Raw genomic sequence first — 27,021 nt, forward strand, 5'->3', positions numbered from 1 at the left:
AACGACGCTGGCAACGAGTACAGGATTCTGATTGATTACAAGATTGGACAAGATAACGCAGAGTCGTTTCATGCAATGCCTGCCCTCGCGACATTAAGGGGACGGGGGTGGTCATTTTAGATGACGTCGAACTAAGGGAAAAATAATATATAAGAGTGGTACCGGATAATTTGCCCGAACCTGTTCGCAGACCATAAAACAATGACGTAAAGAAAGAAAAAAGGAAAGAAGGAAGCGAAGAAAGAAGCGTGAAAAGAGGAGACAAGACCATGGCCACATTACATGTCGACATATTGAGCTTGTCATACTAGCGCAGTTCGAACAAAGCAGGGCTATGCTTCACGTTTTGTGCGGTACTTATTAAGCTCGCTGGGTCAGTCTTTTGTTTACTTTCCCCCTGCAGTCTGAATTAACGCTCTCTTCTCATTAATCACTAGTCTTGTTCTTCGGGCTCATTTTTTCTCTTTAATGTGGCGTTCCCTTGGGGTGGTTAAAAAACCGGATCGATATCCTTTTTCTTCTCGCCATCGCATGGAGATGGCGAGATTGTTGCAATATTCTGCTCACAAATTTTTACTTCTTTTTTTCCTCTTTCCTTTTATATCCACGTGGAAAAAGTGTTTGGTAAATGCGGTACTTTTTTTTTCTTTCTTTCTATCTCTCGTTCCTTCGGTTGTGGTTGATTATTGATGCTTCTCATACATACCTTCCTTTCAGTGTGAAAAGTTTAATCATTCTTTCTTCACTCGCAAAAGTCAAACTGACAAGCATGTAATAACGAACAGTTCAATTGCATTGCTTGTCATAACACAAAAGAAAGAATTCAAGAAATAAAAAAGAAATGAAACGACGGGAAAGCCACCCCAGTAACACAGTGCTCGCGCTCATTACGCAAGTCGACTGCTTCTTTTGTTTGTTTTTATCCGTGCCCGCTCATTTGTCGTGGCCCGTGATGACCGCCTCATCATTCCCTCCCCGCCTCATTCCTTCCCCAACACTTCGCGCAACTATTCGTTTCCTTCTTGTACTGGCCCTTATTTTTTTTTTCTTCCGCGGCCTTTTTTCTTGTTGCTTAGCTTCTTTACTTTTTTTTAACTTCTCACTCTGTACTTTTCTTTTTCTGACCTTCTCTCAATAGCGCGCAGCTGACTTTTGCTTCTTCCTAACGGCAAACATAGCGCTTTCTTTTATCACGGCGCTTAATTATCAGGAGCGATGCTTTTTTTTTTTTTTGCTGCCTGCGCGCTGTTTCTCTTCTTGTCTTTCTTTTTGTTGCTTCTTTTCTGTACTCCACTATACAGCCACCGCCCTCCCTTCGTGGGCAAAGCCACGCACTGCGCGCGCTCAATTTCTCCTCATTGGCGCTTCGGGTTCGCGGCGGCGGCGGAAAGCCCATTTGCGCGCGTTAATTGGAAGAAGCCGCGCCGCCGCACACACGTTCCGTCCGTATCATCCGCGGCTGCGGGTGCGCGCGAGCAGGCTTCCGATAACGAGCCAAAGATGGATTCGGGCCGCGCTGCGAACGCGACTCTGCACGCGGCGGTTCGGAGGTGCGCTCATGCAGCGGCGCTTCCGCGCGCCGGTGGGCCGAGGATAAGTATAGTGCACAGAGGGAATCCGTTTGTGGATGGCACGGACGCGTGTATGGAGGTATAACTCTGTAGGGGGCGCTGGAAGCGGTGGGAAGTGGAGGAGCCGAATGGCAATCAGTGCGGTCGCTGAGTTCCCTGTTCTACCGGGCGGAAGAGCCGTGCATGCCGAGCTGAGTGCGCCTGCATCTTCGATAATCGATGCCACGCTGGTTTGGGTCGTATAGGCTTCCACTGCGGCCGAAAATGCAGATTGGAGATCGAACCCTTTAGGTGTAAGCTCGCGCTTTCCTTTGACGTTTGTGTGGGCTTGCCGCGCGAATGCGCACGCGCGTGTGTGTGCGTGTGTGCGTGTGTGAGTGTGCGTGTGTGTGTGTCACGCGTGCGTGTGTGTAAACATACGCGACAAAAGCAGAGGGACGGACGGTGTGGGCCAAAAAAAATAAAACATGGAGTTGATCAACGACAACAAAATAACGTGAGTTTGTCCTACTGCGGCGATAATTTTTTCCTTTCTCTCTTCACGGCATTTGATGCCGAGAGAACAAGAAATGGAGTCTCCACCAGGTGGATGTTGCGATAAACCCTTAGGGTTGCGCCAGTTCCAGCAGTATTCCAGCTAATGCTGGAAATAACGTGGGAAAGAAGCGGCCATGCAGGGATGGCGTCACTGACGCGCAAGTTTGTACCAAAGAAATGCGCGAAAGCAAAAAAAAATTGCGGATCAGAAGTGAACTTGCGAACTCAAGACATGCTTTAAAAAAAATGTGAGGATGTTCCGCGGTATACTCGAGATTGGATATGCTGTACCGAAAATCGGGATGTTCTGTTTTGGCATGGTGTTTTGGGAAGTGCGTTCACTTTTGCATGAAGCACTCGGTGGGAACGCATTTTTACACTGTTGAACGAGACCACAGCGTGCACCAGTGCCCTTGCCGTCCTGTCATGCCCTCCCTCCCTGCCCTCTGAGCGCGTCCGAGCTTGAGTGCCAGAGTGCGCAGTTTTCCTGGCAACTCATCTATCATAATCGTAATCAGACTAACTACGCCCACTGTAGGACAAACGCCTCTCTCACATCCCTCCAATTAAGCCTGTCCTGTGCCAGCTGCGGCCAACTTAACCCCGCAAACGTCATCATCTCGCCCGCAAAGCTGACCCTCTGATGCCCCCTGTTACAGCGCCGTCTCTCGGAATCCACTCTATTGCCCTGAGCTATTATCTGATCTTCTTTCCACATTACATGTCTTCCCCGTGCCCATTTCCTCTTCCTGACCCAGCTAGATGTAATGTCCCGTTTGTTACCTGATCCACTCAGCTCTCTTGATGTTACCTATATCATTTCGCTTTCCATAGCTCGCTGCCTTGTCCTCTATTTAAATTTAATGTTTTTAGTAGCATACAGAGCTTCTGCGCCATAGCTGACTACAGGCAAGATAAAACTGTTATATACTTTCCCCCTGAGGCATGCTGAAGCTGCTGTTCATGACCTGAGAATATCTACCTGAATGCACCGCTTCCCCATTCCTATTCTCCCGGCTATTTTCATTTCACATTCCGGATGTGCGCTCTCGACCTGCCCTAGTCTAATCCCTTATACCAGTTGCAATACCTCGCCGGCCATTGTAAACTGTTGGTCCCTTCCCAGTCACTTGCTGCGCCTTTAGTGTGCTAGTAATTGCCTTGTCCTATACTCATAAGACTGTATATAATAACGAGCGAGCTCTGCAGCTGTTTTCTTCTCATAACAGCCCCACGTATTTCATCGAGGACAAAGGCAAAGACGTAACACAACACACGCGTGCACAGCCCAGGTATAACACAGCACTGGCGTAACACAACACAGATGTACACAGCGCAGGCGTAACACAGCAGAGGCGTAACACAACACAGGCATAACACAGCACAGGTGTTACGTCTTTGCTCTTGTCTCTGTTTTTTCGTGCTGCTAAAATATGAATGTACAACAACTCGCCTAGTTTTCTCTTCTTCCATCGAGGCTTGAGACGGCGCCGACGAAATCTAAAATCGTTCAGCTGCATCATCCCGAGGTCAACAACAACAACAACAACAACAACAACAACAACAACAACAACAACAACAACAACAACAACAACAACAACAACAACAACAACAACAACGACGACGACGACGACGACGACGACGACGACGACGACAACAACAACAACAACAACAACAACAACAACAACAACAACAACAACAACAACAATCCCGAACTTTGCAGCTGAGCGTTCAGCTGTGATCCATATCAGCGCGACAGACGGGACAGAGAAGAGAGGACACAGCACGGAGCGCTCTGTGTTGTGTCCTCTCTTCTCTGTCCCGTCTGTCGCGCTGTTATGGATCCTCGTGAGCACCAACTCGCCCAGCAATTGGTATTGTCGTTCAGCTGTACTGTCCTCAAAATGAATATGTAGCTCCCACCCATTCCTTTGAACTTGTGGATCTTTCCCGAAATGTGTGGAAATGATTTGTGGCTTCTACGAATTTTCTCATGATGCGTCAATGCTTCTGCTTTTTTTTTTTTGCCGCCACCAACAAAAAGGCGTTTCGTCTCGTTACCTCGTGGGTTTAAATCACAGCCACCGGATGAATTCGAATATAGCGCTGATGCACGGAGGCAACAGCTGCCGTTGGATCTTTGAACAGCAGTTGAGTTGAACAGATATCAGTGGTCGCATAGTCCACTGGCTTAACTATTATAAGGTGGCATTCGACGGTCTTGCCTTGAATCGGCCATGTCGGCGACATTTTCTGGTTCAATTTCATTGGTAATCGCACGCTGTCCTGGGCAGAACAAGGACAAGAATCTACAATTTTGAGTGAAAAAAGGTTTACCTATAAATGCCCGAGCATATGCAATGTCCCAAAGAAAGACCAAATTCTGCATGCGACCTAGTAATTAAGCTGTCGGTCATGGCTATGTGCAGTTATGTGTTGCATATAGACGAAGTGAAAAATTTGTGCACAAGCTGCAATTGAGGAAAATAGATAACGAGACGCAGACATACTTTTCCTCGTCAATGTTCCCCATGCGGCAAAATAATGTAATCGACAAGGTGACCTTGAATGGAACGCAAAGTGTTTCGTAAATGCCCTCGCTAGAGTCGTTCAGGTTACCGTCAGGCGAAAGCTTGATCAACTACAATTAAATCCAGAAGAATTGAATGTTGCGTGTGCAAATAAAATGTCGGTGCCTGGGGCTGCTTCTGGTCAGGGCTGTCGTTATCACAAAGTTGTCCTTAGCTCAGTGTTCCACCCGCCAATGAAATGTGATGCGAGACTGCGTTGTAATTATGTAGGACCCTAGGCAACTTAAACGTGCCCCGGAGAGACCACCAATATAAGAGGAACCGCATGAAAAACTATCACTGCAGGGCGCACAGCCTTCTATAGCATAATATACACTCTAAACAAGAATGCGCTGAAAGAGAGTCAAAAAGAGAGTAAGCTGTCGTCTAGCGCACTCTCTTTTATCAAGGTGAATGAGCTAGAGTACAGCTTATTGTTTTTTACTCCTTTCTGCATAGAGCGTAGAGCTAAGCACCCAACAGCTTTTAGAGTTATTTGTAGGAGTATGAGGCTACCACCAACTGAGAAGAGCAGTGTTGAAACAAATGTGCTAAGCCTGAACTAATTAAAGCGGCGGCGATAGGTCAAAGAACACATTGCATGTCATATATCATATCGCATCGCGTAATGTTGCATTGCATCGAATCGTATCGGATCGAATCGTACCATGTCGGAAAGTTCAAAAAGCTTGCTCTTCGCTTCTTTATTGTGTCCCGCGTTCTCCTCTCTGTTTCATTCCTTAATGTTGATTTTTCTTTATGCTCGTATTCACATGTAAAACATTTTTTCTACTATCACTGATAACTCCATTCGATGAATATTTTTTTAGATTGCCAAATCTGTTTATTCAGATGAATGAGCCTTATCTTTCCGATGAAGCATGCACATAGTTTGGTTACAAGAAAAAAAAAAACACATTGCGTATCACAAGTCGTGGTGGGCAGCATTCTTACGGCTGAAAAACTTTCCAGAATCGGTGGCTTATACACAGAAGAAAAGCTAATAGGCTTTCTTACCAAGTGTTTTCTGCGCAACCTCCTTCAAGGTTTCCTTGCCCAGGGCAGTTTAATGAAGCAATTTCGCCTACATAAATAAAAATAGAACAAATCAAAAACTTGTCCGGGAACGTTTTATGAAAATTGGAGGTACACTTAAGCTCCGCCTTTAAGGGTATCACGTGACAACGGTTCTTCTCGCCCACGTAGACAGGGACTATGTTTCTTATGTCAAATTCACAATCATTATGTGAAAAACCACACGACACACATATAAAGCGCCGCTTTAACCGAGCGGCACCAAAGTGCTTGCGTCACCCAGAGGTAGCGTGCCTGACTCGATACCCAAGGTACTGGGGTTCGATTCTGGACTACTCCAATTTTCTTTTCAACGCAGTTCATTTACTTTATGTGCTTCCCTGTCCTAATGACTTTTTAGTCGCGTTGAGAGCTTCTAAATCACCAGTTTTCGAATGTTTTAATGAATTTTTAAATCCGCCGCTCCACGTGTCACGTTGACACGTTCTCGACCAATTTTGATTTTTCGGTTACGACGACGGTAACGTCAACGCTGGCTTTTCTGCAGGACTGGACCCTTACTCTGTCGCGTGAAAGAAAATGCAGTGCTGGGATATGGGAGCCAGTTAGGAGACGTGTTTAAAATAGCACAGAATTCTTAAAATATTTCCGACTGCTTGAATTTTTCTCACATTCACTTACAATAACATAATGCAACATTTTTTGCGGTTCATAATTCAATAATGTCTGACAATGATTCTGTGATATTTTGAAAATATTAACAATGCCTGTAATTTCCACTCAGAATCATAGTCTTGATCTCAGAACCACAATTGTTTCACCGAAACGGTGAAATAATGACCAGTAAAATTCATGGACAAAATTTCTGGCTCGAAAGTATATAACAAATTTTTTTCAAAGAGGGCATAATTAGCCTAATCTTCAAGAGCTTAAAGCTGGAGATCTTCATTTTTTATTTATGCACACCAAAATACTTAATTTGCTTCTCGCCGCAGAAATCTGGGTCAGCAGGAGTTGCGCAGAAAAAAAGAAGTTGAATAGGAAAGCTCATGACTTTTCCTCCACGAGTCACCGAACTCGAAAATGCTTCAAATCACCAATCTGCGGTTCGCCACTTCTTGTGATGCGCGGTGTTTATTTTTATTTTTTTTCACGACCGATTGTCTGTACCCTGTATCACGAAACTATCAGGTTGGTTTCTTGGTGCGGACATTTTTTTCCATCTTTCAGCAAAATTCAATCGGTAACAAAAAGAAGTCAACCGACTACAATACTAAGTGCTGTTCAACACGGCCTTGTAGATGTCGGCCCCATCGCCACAAATATCAGACCTGCTCACCTTCATGCACGGGATGTTAGCGTGGTCACTGTCGATTCTCCGCTAGGCTCGTGAGGTGCTGCGATGATGGAAAATCGAGAACTGCAGCATACCAGTGCATGCGGAAGCTTTTGGTCGTTCGTGTTAAACAAGCGAACGTAACTCCCATTAATTTGTTGGCACGATATGCAAATCCGACTAATAACAGTTTCATGGTTCGTACTTGCCATAAAAAGGCATGAGTCCAAGTCCAAGTTGAAGGGCAGAGTCCAACAGCATAATCAGGCGGGTTGCAGTGCACACGTATACGAGGACCATTCCGCTTGTAAGAGCTGCCTGAGCACGTGCTCACACGCAGGCCCTGAGGAAACGGCTGCCCGGGCGCCCGATATGGCAGAGGCGGCAGCAGCGTCCTGCGCTACGTCGGCTCGGCCGTGAACCGCGGTTGCGCTGCTGGAAAGCCGCCGGTGTGCGGGACCTGTCGGGGGGATCTCGGTGGTCGCACTGGCCACCGCCCGCCACTATGCCCCACAAGGGTACGTGCACGGCGAGCATCCCCTCGCACAACGAACACCCTGTGTACCTTGTCAGGCACCGCAGCCCCACCTATCGGACAGGCAGGCGAACATGCACGCATCTCTTTACTTCGACTGCTCTACCAGTAATAAGTAGGACGCCGAGGACAACCTCAGAAAATCTCGAGGACAAGGCAGGCACAAACACGAGTTTTCAGAGGCCCCGTTGTGTCCATCACTATGTCCCTGTATGTCCTGCGGTCAATGAACAGACTTAATGGTGACGGCACACTATAAGAGGTAGGGATGACATCGGAAACCATTTATTTAATAATAATTAATAATTCGTTTTTTGGGGAAAGAAAATGGCGCAGTGTCTGTCTCATATATCGTTGGACACCTGAAGCGCGCCGTAAGGGAGGGGATAAAGGAGGGAGTGAAAGAAGAAAGGAAGAATAGGTGCCGTAGTGGAGGGCTCCGGAATAATTTCGACCGCCTGGGGATCTTTAACGTGCACTGACATCGCACAGCACACGGGCGCCTTAGCGTTTTTCCTCCATAAAAACGCAGCCGCCGCGGTCGGGTAGTGATGACATCGGAAACCATTTTTTTGACAGTTGACTGCTTCGCTCAAGCGCTGGTATACTACTGTGGAGAGGTAGTAGTAGTAATAGCCGCAGCAGAAGTAGTAGTAGTAGTAAGTTACTGTACGAAGGAAGAAAAGGAAACTGCAGTCGGGAGGTGAGAGAGTACTTTCACTTCCTCCTTTATCCCTTCCCTTATGGCGCGGTTCAGGTGTCCAACGATATATGAGACAGATACTGCGCCATTTCCTTTCCCCCAAAACCAATTATTATTATTATTATTATTATTATTATTATTATTATTATTATTATTATTATTATTATTATTATTATTATTATTATTATTATTATTATTATTATTATTATTATTATTATTATTATTATTATTATTATTATGTCAGAGAGAGATAGAACATTCGCGCGCCGCAGCCATATGTGCCGAAGCGATCACGATGCGTGGTGCTGCAGAAGCCAGATACGTGTCCTGTCTCTTTGGATAGGTGAAGGGAAGAGTTGATGCCTGCTCTCTGGATAGGTGGAGTGAAGAGTAGATGCCTATAAACACTAAAAACAAGAGACCTCAGTCTGGTAGAAGTCTGTATACCTGCAGTCACTGAGTTTACACAAGTGCATGTACGCTTTGAGCTTCGAAGTACACCCCGGGCGCGCGTGAATGTAAAAGTGAGAAGCTGCAGTAAATACTTTGCACTGGAGGACTCACAGCTTCGCTGCTTCAGAGAGGCAGGTCATTCAAAGCGCGAGGCACGAAGTATGACACAGGGCATGACATGTGACCTCTCGCCATGAGGCTTGGTCCCGGCTGGAAGCTCATCCGGGGCCCTGGCAGAGCAGAGCATTGTTTCTTCGCGGTTTATCGCTAACTTTCTCTGGTTGCACTCGTGTGATTGAACGCACTCAGTGAGTGGCAGCCGCGCGAGTTGCATTCAGCTCTCGAAAGGGTCCACAGCGACACTAAATGCTTACTTCCTGGATTTAAATGAACTATAACCAAGAAATAATGGCGCAATTTGTCAGTTTTGATTGAAAAAAATTTTCGCAAATATTGTTCAAGTTCCGCATTTGGTTGCTTTTGTTTCGCTTAAAGCTAAATTTTTTCGCCCGGTAGTGGCATGTACTCTCGACTACTACAGCGTACGACAGTTAATTACAAAATTAATTACAAATAGCTCTGGTACGAAATGCGATGATCATCGGCTGTAGCTGCAACATTCACCAAGCGTCCGAGCAGACACAGCTAGGACCGCCGCGGTTGCTGAGTGGTTACTGCGCTCAGCAGCTGGCCCTAAAGACGCGGGTTCGATCCCGGCCGCGGCGGCCGAATTTCGATGGAGGCAAAATTCTGGAGGCCGGTGTGCTGTGCGATATGTCAGTGCACGTTAAAGAACCCCAGGTGGTCGAAATTCCCGGAGCCCTTCACTACGGCGTCCCTCATGGCCTGTGTCGCTTTGGGACGTTAAAGCCCCATAAAACAAAACAAAGACACAGCTAGGGCTCACGTGCACTCGCAAATCTCGGACGTGGTATAGGGACACTGAAATAAGCTGCTTTGTAAAGAGGGGAAAATAAAATAAAAAGGAACGCCGATGTTAGCGCTGTTGCTGGACGGCACAAAAACTATTCAGCGTCACGCTGTGGACGTAGCAATCCAGATTTGTTGTTCCGTCATGTTGACGCATTCCTGCGGCGAGTTGCTGAATTTCTGAGGCCAGCTAACCGCCAGAGTCATCTTTGGTGTAAAATTTGAATACGCGCTATGCTTTGCAGACATCTGACGTGATGCAAAATTTGGTTGAACATTAGAAAATATCGGACCATATAAAGTCTATGTATTTTGCCACTAAAGTTTTTGTCACTGTTCTGCCATTAAAGGTACAGTTGTCAGTAAAGTAGGTGAAAGTTCATACGAAGCAAACGCAATGAATTCTGAGCTAATTTTTCGTGCAATCAGCACTGCGCATTAGAACAATGCCGTGCAGCAGATGGTAAATGGGTCGCCCAAACGCCTTGAAGGCTGAATTTTTTTAACACAGATTTGCGAAACACGTTGTCGAAACAAGCGTCAGCTATATCGCCTTTTTGCTCCGCTTAGTTTATTCGGTGCATGTGGCAATCAGTCTCAAAGTGCTTTCTGTCTGCGAATTTGTACTCCTTTATGGTATTAAGGTGTTCACTGTTTTTGGCAACAGCCTCGAGATGGTCGCGAGCGTATCATTCATAACGACTAACTCTCTTCTTCTTTCTTTGTCAGCTCGGCAAAAGGTTCCTCATTTTAACCACTTTCAAAAAGAAATTTCTACTGTCAGTCAGTGGACGATGAGCTGTCCATCCTTCGTAATATGCATATCGTCGTGTAGGACGCTGTTACAAAGTTGGAATTTACGCTGCAGACTACCTTTATTTTTTCACTAAATTTTTTGCCGAAATATTTATAAGTTAAAACCATCTTTTCGCGTAGTGTGTAACTATTAACCATCACACGCGTTACGAAGCTTAAGCTTTAACTGCGTATGAGGACATCATTTACACCATGTTCATTTCTACTGTTTGCTATATTAAACTTTTTTTATGTTTCTAATCACGCTTTGGTCCAATGCATCTGCCCCTGCAGATATAGTGAAATAGACAAACTCTTCAAGACTCATTTGAAAGACAAAGAGGACAAAGCAGACGGGGTCATCACACCTGTTGTTTCCACACACCACGAGCCAAGAGTTAAAAAGAAAAATCTTGAACACGTTATTGGCATGGTTCTCGTGCAGTACGTAGTGATCACGGTGTCGTAATGAGAGGAGTATGCTTCACTGCAGATAGCATTTTTATTCAGACGGAGTTAATTGATCAGAACTAACACATTCGGAGTTTGCGAAGCTTTTCCTTGGAAAGCTTTATAGAACGCCAGAAGAAGCCACTGACTATACGATATTACTGAAATTATAGCTTGTATCCACGCTTCGAACATTACCTCAACTCCGAACGCGCCGAAGGGAGTATGCGAAGGCACCATAGGATACCAAGGTTGCCCCTGGTGGGCGTCGATGGCGACATCGGGCGCATGCCAAGACATCGACCACTTTTTTTTCGAATCAGAAAGACTGTGCTTTTGCGAGTTCCTTACGATATGGTACAACTTTCTACTTACAGCATTTCGGGCTGGTACAGTGGTTGGAAAGTTGTTTGTAATTAATTAGATTATTTAACGTAAAACGCAATTCCGTTTTTCAAGCGAACGCTGTGCGTTTCCAAATTCGCAATATGTGGCATTTCTTTTTTTAGCCCTGACGTGAGACACGCGACGTATATCGCCGCATGCTGCGTTATTTGTAAAGAATAGCGTTGTGTTAGGTTCTTTTGTGCAGAACTGAGTTACCTAAATGACAAGCCTAACCCGGATAAGTTATTCACTTTCTCTGTGTCTCTATAAGTATATTTGCGGCGATTAAAACGTCTTTCTGTCGTTTTACTTGCTTATATATGCATACGCACATCGCCAGAAACATGAAGGTACCTCCACCGTCAATAGTCTATGGAAGGATGATGTATCTTTGAAACAAATGTGATTTCGTTGATCCAAGGCGTATTGCTTGAGATTTAATGGCGCACTGTGCAATCCACACAATAACAACAGGCTGCGTGGGTTTTTTTTTTTTCTGTGATGCGTGGAAAGGTAACAACGATATTAAAATTTTCCGCTGCCATTACCTGCCTTCAACAAACATTTAACTGTGAGAGTCCATGTGCAAATTCTGTCAACATTTTGCCGCCGGTACATGGCTCCTGACAGTTTTCTGCAGCAAGAGGGTCAGCCTTTACTACTTCTTTTTCCGTACTCTTTTTTTTTCTTTTTCGAGTGAATAACCCTTACAAAGGTTACCACTACGGTTCTCGTTGTCGACAGGCCAACACTAACGTGACGGTGCGCAACAATGTGCGCACCAGCGATGTAATATGCAATTTGTTTGTTTGCTTTTGCTGGATTGCTGCTGCGGTAATGCGCCCAGCACTTATTTCAGAGTGCCAGAGAAGACAAACTTAGAGCGGGGGAAGAAAGAATAAAATAAAATTGGTAGTATTAATTGGCGCAGTCGACAGGATATAGGACAAGGCAATGTGGGCCACCTTGAGTGCTTCCAAAACCGAAGGGGCATGCTCGACTTTTCAGCGTGACAAGCGCGAGCCGACAACGGCTATGACTTGCTCAAGAAGATAATTCCTCAGCTACTGGGTTTTGTTGCTGAGAGGCGGGAACTAGACCTCAAAAACTTCCTTTTCGGGAATGAGCCAAACTGTGCACTGAAGCATTGCGAATTTTGAGGTTATTTGATGATGCCGCTTGTGAAGATGTCTGAAAGCAATTCCATGGATTCCAGCAACGACTTGTTCCTTCTTCGATTGCTACAAGAGCAAAAGTATAGCGCTGCGAGAAGCATCAACGATCGACTCATAGAAGCCACTACAATCGAAGTACATCAAATGCTCTCGATATGCAATAACGAGCCTGCACATTTTCAACGAAAAAAGCATACGCACAGAATTGGGGATAAAGTTTTTTGAACCTGCGTGTGATTGCAGGTTTCAGGTACGAACTCGGAGGGCGCACGAATAATGTACGTTTATTCTTGAGACGGCTCGGAATACGAAGCAGTGCGACGCTTTACTGAGCACATGCCGAACAATAGGCACGACTGATTATAAAGCTTCAGAAGTAACTAGCGTCAGTCCAGAACCCCTCCCCTCAAAACTCTGGCCACCGAGTTTTCTACAAGTAAAGATCGAGAAACTTGTTCGAGAGTTTTGTAGCGAGAGCTACACTGGCCGCAAAGTCGCAACTTCGCTGTGGCGGTGGTCGAGCCGTGGTCGCACCGCTTCTTGCGCCGTTGCCTAGCAACCGCTGCTGCGCCATCTGGCATGACGTCAGAGGAGAACGGCGCGCCAAGTGGGCGGTTCGTCGGAGGCGCTGTGGCCAGAAATGGAGAGCGAGTCGGTGAAGCTGAAACGAGCCAGGCTTAGCCGTCGGAACGAAACGAGGCGAAGGCGACGAGCCGAAGAGACCGAGGAAGAACGCGCAGAACGTCTCGGTAAGCGACGGCGTTAAGATGCAGCTCGGCTCAACCCAGAATGTCAACCTGTCTGAGTAGGTCGGACGACAGCCTGCTGTCTTCGTCCAAATGATGCACCTCACGTCGCGAAACAGCATCCGAAACGTGTTCAAATGATTGGACGACAATATGCGGACTCACTTAGCGCTCCCCTTAAAAACAAGTTTAACTGCATGGATCTGGCCAGAGACCCTCGCATGCAAACCACGCAGTGGAGCTCCACCATAGATCTGGTCTACCAGAGGCAAACCCTGAACTCAAAGTTCCGCGTTTGAACCATTGAGACGGCCGCCTGCTACTTCTCCGACCATATATAGCCCTCTTTGTATTAATTGATAAGCAACAAGAAGAACGACGAAAAGAAGAAGAGTTGTAAATAAATAACACACTTTGTGCATAACAATATGTCTCGGCTTTAATGTAACAGTGAGGAGAAAGAAGCTATAAACATTGTGCATAACCATAAGTTAACACTAAAGTGTAACCAAGTTTAACCATTTGCTCTCGCTACGTATATCCGGCATAGATGAGCTAAGCGACAGCCAATTTTTATGGAGAAAAGGCACCTGCTGTAAGGGACCGACCCTAATCTTCAACCCAGGAAACTCAATAGTACCAGATTAATGATGTTGACCCGCCGCGGTGGCTCAGTGAGTAGGGCGCTCGGCTACTGATTCGGAGTTCCCCGGTTCGAACCCGACCGCGGCGGCTCCGTTTTTACGGAGGAAAAACGCTAAGGCGCCCGTGTGCTGTGCGATGTCAGTGCACGTTAAAGATCCCCAGGTGGTCGAAATTATTCCGCATCCCTCCACTACGGCACCTCTTTCTTCCTCTCTTCTTTCACTCCCTCCTTTATCCCTTCCCTTACGGCGCGGTTCAGGTCTCCGCCGATATATGAGGCAGATACTGCGCCATTTCCTTTCCTCCCCAAAAAACAATTAATATTTATTATTACTAGATTAATGATGGCTTGATAAAGAAAATTTATACGCAGGCATAAGTGATGCATTCATGGTGATTGAGGAGGTTCTACATTGTTTTCATGGAGTTTATTTATTCAGCATACCCCCAAAGGCCCTCCTTCGAGGATATTAGAGGGGGGGGGGGGGGGGGGAGGTCAGTGTATAAAACATGTATAAGGAACATGAAAGGTGAGAGGGGTGAAGTGGGGGTGGATCACAGTGGTGTTGGTGGTTGGGCATTCCCCTAGCTAGGGGGCAGATGATTGGTTGTTGATGTTTGGGAGGGTGCAAGCTTCACTCACCGAGGCTCCATGCTGAGGCTTCAGTACCAGACTGACGCTTCACTACTCCACACTAAGGCTTCACTACACCACACTGAAGTTTCACTACCACACTGAGGCTTCGCTACACCACACTGAGGCTTTACTACCCCACACTGAGGCTTTACTACCCTACACTGAGGCTTCACTACCACACTGACACTTCACCACCGCACTAAGGCTTCACTACCACACTGAGGCCTCTTGCTTTCTCTTCGCGGCAGCGTGACGATATTTAGGCTCTATTGCACAGAACTCCAAATAGAACTGCATGGAAAGTGAACGCGAACAGATTTTTTATCTCGTTGCGGTTGTATAGCAATGCCCTCACGCTGAACTGATGGTTGTTACATACATGGGGATGCTCATTAAAAACTCAGCGGTGTATTCAGTGAATATTTCCGCAGTATAAAGTCACATCATAATGTTGCGAGGTCACGCCATTGAACCTCAGCTCCTGTCGACATCCTGTCGGACGTGCTAGAGCAGCATGGACGCTCAACAGGTGAACTCCGCGTCCATTTTCGTAAACGACATAGCCATGCTAGAGCAGCGACAGCGAGATCGAGCCGCATCCGAAACTGCGCGCATCCAGGCACGATGCCTGCGCCTCCGCTGTGCGCGCGCGTCTCTCGCAGCAGCCTCGCCGGCGCCGTCCCGCCGTGGTCTTCTATCTCGAGAACGCAGGGGCGCCGCCATGTCTCGAGATATGCTTCGGTGGCGATTGTTTCATCTCCTCCGGCCGCGCCAGCGGTGCCCTTGTGCGAAGGCAGCCCGTAATTGATCGGCGGTGCTCGCTCGTGATTTCGCCGCTCGCCACGGGGGCTGTGTGTGTATTGGAAAGCGCGCGCTTTGCTTTGCGCCGCATCCCTTATCGCGCCGGAGAGCTGTCGCGGACTTGAAAATGAAGAGGTGCGCGCCCCCTTTGCGGATGCGCGCGGTTTGCCGACTGCGGTGGTAAAAGCGAGGCGCTGAGGGTCGCATGGAGTTCACGTGCTGTGCACACGAGTTGTAATTCGCTTCGTTTAGCTTAATTTTGACCCGTTTCCAACGTAAAAAAGGCACCGGAATATGTGGCCTCGGAAAAGCGTGGCGTGCAAGGTGAAAAGTTCCACAAAATAAAGCGGTGCATGTCAACGCAATTACGAAACAGCACGCGTATAGCAGTGAACTATACGAAGTGCATTTCTGCTTTTGCAAGTTGTGTCATCGGCTATTCTCACGTGCAGCATTCTCGGACAATAGTTTTGAATATTGGATAATTGCGAGGGTACTTTTTGGAAATATTGAGGGTAATGGTCCGCTCTTCCGATGTGTAGGAAGATGTTTTTTTAAGTTTTTCTATCGCTCGCATCGGAGCAGTTATGACTCTCATAGAAAACGAATGTGGAACACTTCTTACGATAGCAAAAACGTTAACAGCAAAAAAATAAGAAAATGCAAGCCCGCCGACGGGAGATATGCCGACATATTCATTGCTATAGTGAAATCACAATGTATAAAAAATTGCGTTCGTAAACTTTTTAACACAGATGCTTGGGCGAGTTGGTGATCCATGAGAGTAGAGAGCGTAAAATAGACGGAGACGTAGGAAGAACACTAAGACGAGTGGTGACAGTTAAAAGGGCCCGATGTACCTTCACTTCTAGACATCCGGCCATTTTAATTGTCAGCGCTCGTCTTTGTGTTCTTCCTACGTCTCCATTTTTTCTCTTGGGGGGGGGGGGGGGGGGGGGGGGTGTTGTCTACTATCGCAAACTCTTTCCCGTTCAAAAATCCTTTTAGTACACTATTGTTGAGTACGTCTACAGGAACGGCGATGCGAACGCGTAAATCCCGCCCTCTGCTAAAGATCACTCAAACCCGTAAGGTTGTCAAAATTGTCACCGATATATTGGACCGGTCTGCATTCATCAGCTGGTCTCAAACAAGGTTTTAGTGTATATACACACATAAATATATAGTCATGAGTAGACGAGCTAAGCTCTGTTGACAGAGCATCGTGCGTCACATTCGTAAGGAGTGGGTTCGCATCCCACTGGCGGCATGCGGTTATTTTTTCTTCCAATTTCCAATCAGTTAACTTTCGTGTAGAAAAGGAACTTCTCTACTAATTTCCCATTGATCAACAGCACCGATATAAAAAAAAAAAAACCTGCTACCCAATGCTTTGCTTTGTTTCGGTGGCTGTCGGTTTCCTTCAGATGTATGTCATAAGGAGCCCCTCATATACCGTGGAATGTTAAATACACATGAGTGAGCATAAGCAGGAGAAATTTAGGTTCAAATCTACACCTAAATGTAACAGCTCGTGGAACGCACATAAATCTGTCGTCACGACTTCAACTCATGCAGCTTGCAGACTAAAACAATGGGACAAAGTATAACGAAGTAAACTGGCGCGGTCATTAGCTACAGACTCATAAACCAAATTACGGGCGAAGCGGACTCGTTCAAACCGATAAGTTTTCGAAATGAAGAAAAAAAATGAAAGCGAGGAGAAAACTAATGAGCGGAATTTAGCAATTCAAAATGAAGGTGGATACCATCTTATGATCACAAAGTGGCAAAGTCCAGGGCAATCATTACGGCTCTACTAGCTGTGTACTGCGGCGCCAAGGCATCCTAAATATAGAGAGACCCTAATGCGCCATCACGCGCACCGCTCTCATACACCTCGGAGCCGAAGTAAGACACCTTGGGTATATGGGAGCTTTTGGGCAATTACTCCCTACGCCGCAGCGAGCACCGCGGCCTCTATATATAGAGCAAACATGGAATCAATACGGCGGAAATGTGGCGCACTGCCGCCTCCACTTAGCTCGTACGTATATACACACGCCGTCTATATAATCCGCCGCTCTCTCTTCTTGTCCCTTGCTTCTTAGTCGAAGGCTTGTTGGTTTCTTGCAATCTATTTTTATTTTTTCCTCTCGCCTCTGTAATGTTCGCTCGGGTGAATCGTTGCGCAAATCAGGCGTGAAGTTATATACCACGATCAAGGTGATCGCGCTCGAACGCGCTCTCGTGCCTTTGATGGTTCCCGCACCGCTGCATGACGGTCTCCCTATATACAGGAGAAAATAGCGTTTCAACCAGGCAGAAATCCGAGAGCTCCCTCGTAAAACGATGTGCTCTATATGGGAACGATCATCTGTTATCACACGATAATATTCTTTCTTTGTTTTTAGGCAGTCATGGTGTATATGTTGACCTGTGTACCGGCCGCGTTTGTGCTGAACAATGCCAGTTTCAAAAAAAAAAAGTGGAGAAGTTCTAGGGAAGCCACATTATGTATCTTTCGGAAGGTGCGGCTAGCGTCTTTATCTATTTAGACGTTTCGCAAAAACAAAACAAAAGCTGCTTTAATTACGAATATATTCAAACATTTCTGAGTGGTTCGTCTTCAAAGTAGAACAGTGCAGCGGTCACTATAGTGAGGTGACGGTACTGGATGAATGGCCACAAATCCGACCTTCCTATAGTGTTCAGCCATTGGCAGATGTTTGCGGTATGGGGATTCGCGGGGAAAAAACATTTCGGCGTGGTGAGACAATGCAGGTCAATGAAGAGGATGTAAACGCAGCGGTACATGCCTGCTCCATCAGCTAAAACAACTAAGAGCTGAGTAGCTAGCAATACAAGGCAGAAATTCATTTTCCCCTCTAAACAGCATCCGCGTAAGATTATCACGCTAAACAAATTCTCACCCTTAAGGGTGCAAATCAGCTGTCCCCAGACGAACACCCCTTTAGGTGCTAAAAACGGTGCAGAGATCAGCACCGTTCAGGAAGTTGTGCACAGCATGAAAGTTTAGAGGGCGCGCCAGTCCAAGGCTTTTGCTCCATGGGTGGATCAATGTGGAGCACCCTTCCAAATGCATTCGTAGAGGTGTTATGGAAAAATAGTACCCTTTAATGAGGGTGCAACCATTACACCCACTAAAGTATCATTAAGTGCACCCTTTTTTAGCACCGAACAATTGGAAAAGGGTGTTCGTGTGGGGACAGCTGATTTACACCCTAAAGGGTGAGAAATTTTTTATTGTATATATACATGAAGCAAGCGCGACGTCTCGCTTGCTATGACAATCGCATGTATGCCCGACGTCTGTTAACGTCATAAATTTTTTTTATAATCCATTAAAAGTTAACACCACATCTGTTGAAAGCTGCCAACTCACATTTTACTGAAAGTGCTTGTAAGCGTGGTAGCGCAGTACAGTAAGCGGTTTTCCTTCATCTCTAGAAATATTTTTATCAAATTGTTTCGGCTACACGTATTGGATTACCGGTTTTCATTAGTGTTCCTGCAAGTCGATACAAAAGGTCAGTTAGGCTCAATGACTACTGACGAATTTTGCAGCTTCAGATTGAGTTTTTTATATGCGCTGCTGTGCACTTCAAGCTAGCATCCCTTGCCTGTAAAATTAATGAATAATAATAATAATAATTGGTTTTGGGGGAAAGGAAATGGCGCAGTATCTGTCTCATATATCGTTGGACACCTGAACCGCGCCGTAAGGGAAGGGATAAAAGAGGGAGTGAAAGAAGAAAGGAAGAAATAGGTGCTGTAGTGGAGGGCTCCGGAATGTAAAATTAATGGCCCGCTCCCCCTTTGCTTGCGCGTTCCGGGGGCATCAAAAAGTCCAGGCATTTTGTCCGTTGGGTTGCGATGGTAGTGTGCGTTTCCTCCCTGCAGTTGTGCGTATCTACGCGTCAAAGTCGAGAATATATTACCTTCGCGTTTGTGCCATCTTGGTAGAGCCAATCGCAAACAGGTGATGGTAACGTTAAATGCCGTTTGTGCGAGGCCATGTCCATATTATGCATGCGTCGCTCGTGCGATATAGCTGAGTGTACATGTGCCCTCCTCCCCCGTTCTTCTTCCTCCTCCTCTCTCTCTATTCCCCTTGTCTACCCTCGTGCCCAGATGTGTGCCAGCTGCGGTCGGGGTTCGCCATTGCACCGCCGGAACCAGGTGAGAAAAAAATGGCCCTTCCTCCTCGCACACAGAGCAGCTCAAGAAATACAAGGCAGGAGGAAGGTCACCATGGGATGTAGAGAGAAGGGGAAGCTTTGTGAGGTGATGCCAGTTTTCAGTAATTCCGTGCACTGTCTCGGCTATAGTTCCTGTTTGTCCAGTCAGACGATGAACAACACATCGACATACTAGCATATATGTATATATGCGTTATATAAACAAGTTTTTCTTGATTGTACATCGTTAGCTAAACGACTGCGAAACAGGTGGCTGTCAGGCGCGCGTACATTTCCACGCTTCCTAAGTTCCCGCGATGCTGCACACGACTAGCTAGCCGAACGAAGTTTGGGAAAGCGAGCTTCTTTTTTCTCTTCCCCGCCGGTTTCTCTCTCTCTCTCTCTCTCTCTCTCTCTCTCTCTCTCTCTCTCTCTCTCTCTCTCTCTCTATCTCTCTCTCTCCACCTCGGGTATAACCGTGGTCATGCAACGAGGGATTAATCTTCCACCGGTGTGTTGCGTGTGCGCTCCTTGTCGGTCGGTTTCGGCAAGCTTGGCGTGGATCGCCGGCGCTTCGAGCTCCGCCTCCCTTATCTGCGTCGTAATTTATGTGCGCCATGAGAAACCGCCGCGACTCTATTCACCGCCACCACCGCGAAACACCACGGCAAAAAATAAAAAAAGCAATAGAAGGAAACGCCTTCAAGCGCATAGGTGAGGAGGTGGCGAAAAAAAAAAGAAGCAAAAATTTAGGCGCTAAACGGTTGGCGGAGAAAGCGCGAACTATAATAAACGGCGCCCGCCCATCGCGCTTCCGGACTGAAGGTGCGAATCGGCATTACGAGAGGGCGCTACAAACTGAGTTAAGGAAACACGCCCCCGGAAATTGAGCGCAACTTGTAACAGATACGAAACAGGAGTAACCAGATGTGGTGACTCCTTGTTCCTTTTTGCTGCCAGGCTGCCGCCGGGCGTTTTAATACAGCTGTTACCCGATGCGGTGCAAGCTGGTTTTTAGCACCCAGCTTTCTAAACGGCGCATTTAGCCGAATGGCACAGCACGATATTATTCCTGAGAGGACAAATCTGGGGGAATTTGACGGTATGGTTTTAACGTCGCATAACTGCACATGGGATATGGGGTGAGATATGAGGGACACTGATATGCCAGCTGTTTCTGGGAAGCTGATCACTAATTTTTTAAAATAGGCTTTTTGAGTTACGAAGACGACTTCTGTGGCAGAATAATACCAGTGCCGGCGGACATCAGAAAACGGGTGAATAACGTTAACTAGTTAGCCGCTAAACTAATTTCTGATAATTATCTTTTTAACAATTACAGTTACGCACCTGGTTGCAAATAGATATTTGTAGCCGGTCGTTGCTAATAGCCAGAACTGTTTTTAGAATTTAAAAAACGCTATTACTTTTGGCTGTCTTGGCTCCACATAATTTGACTATTTCTACTAGTACGTGCACTGGAGGTGGGGTTTTGCCTCCATGCTTTTCGGAAGCGCGTGTATTTTGGCGCGGTGTAGCCAGAAATAGTTTAGTCATAGCGGCGACGACAATCGCGTTTTAGAAATTCTAAAAACTGATTGGCTATTACTTAAGGCCGGCTGCAAATCTATCAGTAATAGTGAAGAAATGAACTATTAGAATTTAGTAAATCGCTTTACTAGTTAACGTGATTCGACTGTTTGTTTTTTTTTTTTTGGCCTCCGCCAACACTGGTATGACTACGCACTGCAAAAAGCTTCTCTTTACCTCAAAAGCCCTATTTAAAAAAAAAATCAATGGTGAGCTTCCCTGGCACACCTGTTATATAGAGGAGGGTTCTGAATTAGTTTCCGCCACTTACGGTTATTTTACGTCCACTGACATCGCACAGCACACCAATGCTTCTGCATTTCGCCTCCATCGATAGCCGTTTTGTGACCAGGGCCTACAGTCAAACAGTGTCAGAATGGAGGAACCGGCCTATTTACAGGACATTTGAAGTTTGAGATCAGTGTAGCTTCTTCCTATACATTTGGGCAGTAGCGCAAACAGACGTGTAGCGGTTTCTTATTCTGTCGTTGTGAGTGTTCACTCGTACATTTCGAAACATCGCGAGAACGCTCTATCATGGGTAATGTTCTTTCAATACTTAGTGCGTCAAACACTTTTAAAGCTCGTCAGTAATGTTTGAATCGCGCCGAAGTAGAACAAGTTGCGACGTGACAAGTTATGCAGAGATAGAATCAAAGGTAGAAGCTTTCAATGCGCCGTGATTGGTAAAGTTTGAAGAACCGTGGCCGTTTCAGTCAAGGAGCTGTTTTCCATAACCCACCCACCTTATATTTTCCTTTCATTACATCTTGTTGAATGAATGTAGGCTTCTCTGTCATCACTGGAGCTGTTGGAAAGTCGCACATATAAAACTGTGCTTGAAGGCTGCACATTGATAAAGCTTCGCTGCGATATATAATTTTCTGGTCTTTGTATATACAGCTCTTACTGACAGTGACGAGAATACCATATACGGCACCTCACTATTTACGCCGATAGAGTGACACCCTGAGAAGTTTTATAGCTTTACTGGTGTCTTCGATTACCTGTCAAGAACTGAGCTCTGATGCTGACGTACACGTGATGTCCGAAACAAAAAGTACATTTCATTAAGAACGGAACTTTCATTTTTTTTATAATTTCTCTATGAACATGAAATGGTGCCGGTATGCCACTGATTTGAAAACGGACAGCTCCCAGCAAAGAACGCTCACCCCATTTTTAATTTAATTCTCACCTTTCGTACGTTTTTTTTTTCTTTTCTGGGCATCCCCTTCAGACTCTCTTTCCCCTTGGTATTCGTATCGCTGTGTTATTTCAAATCCTCTCCCATATGCCATTCGACGAAAGGCTCCGCTCTCAGTTAAGAACTACGCGGTTTTATCAAAACACAAGTCCCCACAACGTCGCGGTCATTGATTCTCAAACCATCGGAGTCACACCCTTACAACCCCGCGTATTTGCGGACACATGTGCAAACACCACTCCAAGCTGCATCAGCGCCCCTCGCGGATTGCGCTGCTTTTACAACCACTTCGGCCCTCTTGACGCGGGGCCGTGCGAGCACAGAGCCTGGCTACAAATCTACGGTTCTATTAAGGCGGATGAAGAAGGGGGGGGGGGGGGGGGGGGTATGATATAGAGTAAGGACAAAGTAAAGAAATCTTCTCGAGGGTCAATCGCCGATCTAATCGGCTTGTTTCTCCAAGAAAACGCATCTGCATGTCCGCCACGCTGTGTGCATGCAGACCATGCAGACGCAGCAATGGGAGCGGCGGCGAGCAGCTGTCTCGGTCCACAACTGTTGTCCGCGTATCACCTATACCTTCGCCAAGGCTCGGGACGCAGCAGAAACGGAGGCACACTCAGCGACCGCGCGGTAGCCGCGCTGGGGGAGAATAAAAAGGTACCGGGGAGGGTGGTGGTGGGAGAGGCCCTTCCCGCAGCCATTGTATCTCAATCTCGCCGCTTAGCCGTCCTCCCGCCAAAAAAGCCACTGTCAGCGCGCTCACATGTGCTGCACGAACATATCACGGTGGCGCTCACGGACAGCGCGCGTTTGTGCCCCCCGTATGATCGCAGTCATAGCCCAGCAACGCCCGCAGAAGCGCACGAAGTTGTGTGCGTGCGTGCGCCAAATGATGGCGGAGGGGGCGGTCCCGAGTGAGCGCTTTATAAAGGAGAGGCGGCGGCCCCCCTCCGTCGGTTGCGGTTCCCCCCCTGCTGTTCGTGTTAAAGCTGCCCCCGTGTGTCATTGTTCGGGCCGGCACAATACGCGAGGTCCGCGGTTCCGAATCGCGCGCGTTGCCTGCAACAGCGACCGTGGTCGCCATTCCGCGTTGACGAAGGCTCGATTCGCTCGTTGTATTTGCTTCTCTTACCCTGTTTCTGCTAAACCGCCTATTGCGGGACTTCTTTCCGCGTTGACCCGAATCGGACGACGAGATGTCGGAAAGGTGGCGAGTAGCATTTTTGACTAAGGTCGTCCTTGGAAGAAGCAACACGCCCGAGCGCTTCGCGCGTAATTAATTTCGTGTTTGGTTTTGTATTTCTCAAACGTGTATGTTGTTTCTTTCTCTCAGCTTATCATCGTATGTCTCTTGCAGCAATCCGCCTATAATTACTTGTTGGTTTTGTACCTATCATTAGTTAATCTTCGGCACAGGGACACCACGCAATAGGAAAGCGACTTCGCTCGTGTCATCAAGTCCCGAGGCGAAGTGTGTGTAAGTATGTATATTGCAGTGAGGGTGACAACGTGCCTTGGTCAGGAGTCTGGACTCGCTCTGCTGTTAGCAAGGTCAATACGAATCAAGAGAGCACTGTGTTGGGCGAGCTAGTCGTATACATAATTAAGAAAAGAACTGCGCAAAAAACCATGGACGAGAGAGAAACAGTCTGCGCCTGTCCTGTTCCCTTTTTGTCTATGTTTGTTTTGTGCCTTCAATTTCTTTTCCAATGCGAATCATCAGCTACACGCTTAGCTAGCCGCGCCTTGAAATTTATCTCGAGAAGTCAGCCGCCGATACAGCACTCACTCGATGCTGGAGTTTGGAGTTCACGAAGCCTGAATGTTCTTATGGCAACCGTCAGAATCATTACCTCATAATCGGTGAAAAGACTGTGAACAAGCATACAGTTCTGGAGTTTCCAACAACCCGGTACTGGTTGCAACTGTGTCGTTCGGCTTCTCTATATACGCGAGCGACCTGTCGCATGTAAAATATATTGGGTGGTGTATATATGCGCCAACTGATCTTCATCTTCCCTGTTGAGAGGCCTTTCGTTGCAAGAATTCGCAGCTTCCTCACTCTTTGCTCCGCCACCGCATAACAAAGCCCACACGTGGTTTCCAGCTGGACTGTGTCGTGGTCAGCTCCCACCTCCGCCCTCCTCTCAACGTGTTCATGATTTGTAAACTAGGAAGCGCAAAATACCGGACGTCGGACAGAGTAAGGGACACCTAGTTTACAACATGCATCACCAACTAGCCCGGCAGCTTGCTCTCCTGAAGTGTTCATGATTGTTCGCGTTGTTTTTGGTCGTAGGCTGCAGTGTGGGTCACATTCCCGTGAATCTACTCAAGGTTCTGTTATTCACCCGATGCGATATCGAAGACAACTGCTAAAATGCAGACATGCAGGCTCAGTGCAGACACACACACTTTTTTTTTCGTTACGCCTGCATGCATGCATGCGTGAGTCATGCATCAAAGTTCAAGCTACGCTCGAGCTTCGCGAAGCCTTCGCCTCGATCGGGGACACTTCTTTTGCCTATCACGGAGTGAGCGTCTTCCTGGCCCCTGAGCACTTGGAGCTCCCACGAGCCTGCAGGGACCCACGGGCGGGGGTTTCTACAAACACCCACGGGCCTGGATCCAAAGTAGGTTCTTGGATGTTTGTCGCCCATGGGTGTTTGTCGGGTGCTCGAAGTCCACGTTTTCCAACTGCGGCGAGGCTTTGGAGCGCACACGCGAAGTATAGACCGCACCTGCGGAAACTCCCAGTCCCGTACAGAGATAGAGGGACAAGGCAGGCAGGCGCGGTCGCATGGCGTAGCAGTTGGGGTCTGAGGGTAAAAAAAGGGGGGGGGGGGGGGGAACCGGAGGAGGAGTGGGAGGAATGGATGGAGGGGAGGTGGCACAAAAGCGCGCGAGCGGCGTACATTCTTCCGTCTCCCGCCACCGTCATGGTCGGGCCCCCAATTACGGCGGGCGGCGGGACAGTCACACAAAACGCAAAAAGTCTTACAAAGCAGCAAAAGCGAGCGCGTGCACGACCAGGAGGCGACCGCGGCGACGGCGGCAAACACGGCGCTGCACTCCGTTCGAGAGGGCTTAGCAGATTAAGGTCCTCCAGCGAAGAACTGCCTTTGCGCTACGCCCCGGGAGGTCGCCGGCGGCGGTGCGGCACCATCGCTGCAGAGACGCGGCTCGGGATAGATGAGGGCTTTGGGATACGCGGGTGCGCTTGTGGGTATGTGTCCTCCAGCGCGGCGTTGTTGTGTGCCTCTTTGCACTGAGGCCCAGCGGGAGTGCGCATACTTGGCCGACGAAGGGGACTCGGCGACGCCAGTTAGTTAAGATGTGTAAGTGCTACTCGGACGCGGCAGGAGGTCGTGTAGTTTGGCTTGGGGTTCGCTGGCGCCAACTAGTTTTCCGACGTTGAGGGGCTTTGAAGGGTGTACACAGGAAAGTATCCCAGTTTTGAACTCGATCGCGCCTCCGTGAAAGTGGTCTTATGTCCTCGGGGAATGCGAGTAAGAGAGTAACAACAAACTGGATGAGCGACGAGTCGCTTTTCTTTTCTTCATATGGTTGGCCTACCGGAGAGGGACTGCTTCACGAGGACCCTATGGCCAAGCAGCGGTGGGCCTTTTAGCGTCTTGCCGCTGATTTGTATCGAGAAATTCGCTATGTTGAACGGCAGCTATCCGAGCACATATACAACAGATAGTATGACATTATAACGTCTGCATGGACTACGATGAACGCCGTAGTGGAGAGCTCCGGATTGATTTCGACCACCTGGGGCTCTCCGCCGCGTTTTCCGCCCTTTTCACAAGAATATGGCTGATTAAAAAAATTCTTTAGTCTTTGACCTACAACGTCTAGAAGATTTTTAAGCAGGTAAATGACCGTGTGGTAATTTATAACGCGTGAACATTTAAATTATCTGCGCTCTGTAATGAGCATCCGTGGCAGACGGTCGTGACGGGAGTTTCCGGAAATAATGCATAAACATTTTAAGTTGGCATGGCAATGGGGCGAGCAACTTGAGCAGGAGAAAGTGTATGCAGCTTGAGTGCTGCTGTTGTTTTAGAGTAGGGCTTTTCTGCGATATTGAATGCGAAGAAGTCAATATTTTTACCCACAACTCACGCGCACGATAAATTGCTCGAAATATACAGGGCGAGATCTGCGTGGCGCTCTCTCCATTCACCGCCGGAGGAAGAGCGAAATCAGCGAATTTACGATTTTTGAGTCGCACCCAAGGCTGGAAAAGTTTTTCATCGTGTTCAACAGCCCTCGCCTGTGTCAGCAGAGTGGCCAAGGACACCCTCTCTTCAAATCTGAGCACAACTGTCGACGTCAACTTTGAAGCTTCGTTGCCCCTATGACGCGATAAGTTTTGAAATCTAGAAGGGTTTTATATAGGAGCTGGGACCAGTGAACTTGTTTTCATTCATGAAAACTAAAGATCAATTAAAATTGGGTGCATTACTTTCATAACTTAATCTTACGTCATTACATTTTGTGAGCAGTACAGTCGAACCTGGTCATAACGAAATTGTTTATAACGAAATATTGGATATAACGAAGGAATGATTATTCTCCTTGGAAACTGGATAAACACGCGTGCTATAACGAAGCTGCGGATATAACGAAGTAATCGCCGGGCCCCTTCAACTTCGTTATAACGAGGTTCAACTGTATTTGGCAATGTTATTTATCTATATTTAC

General features: G+C 47.1%; 1 protein-coding gene across 2 annotated transcripts in view; it reads left to right on the forward strand.

The window, feature by feature from the left end:
- The window catches only part of LOC144128371 (paired box protein Pax-6-like), an 82,823-nt gene that overhangs the window by 16,896 nt on the left and 38,906 nt on the right, over positions 1–27,021 (forward strand). The window contains exon 2 of one of the 2 annotated variants that reach the window (XM_077661731.1): positions 19,462–19,509. The exons of the other annotated variant lie outside the window; for it this stretch is intronic. Within the exon in view, the coding sequence (XP_077517857.1) occupies positions 19,462–19,509 (48 nt within the window). The remainder of the gene's footprint in view (positions 1–19,461; positions 19,510–27,021) is intronic. 2 annotated transcript variants of the gene reach the window in all.

The sequence above is a fragment of the Amblyomma americanum genome, chromosome 4 (genome assembly GCF_052857255.1).
Source record: "Amblyomma americanum isolate KBUSLIRL-KWMA chromosome 4, ASM5285725v1, whole genome shotgun sequence".
Classification (NCBI taxonomy): Eukaryota; Metazoa; Arthropoda; class Arachnida; order Ixodida; family Ixodidae; genus Amblyomma; species Amblyomma americanum.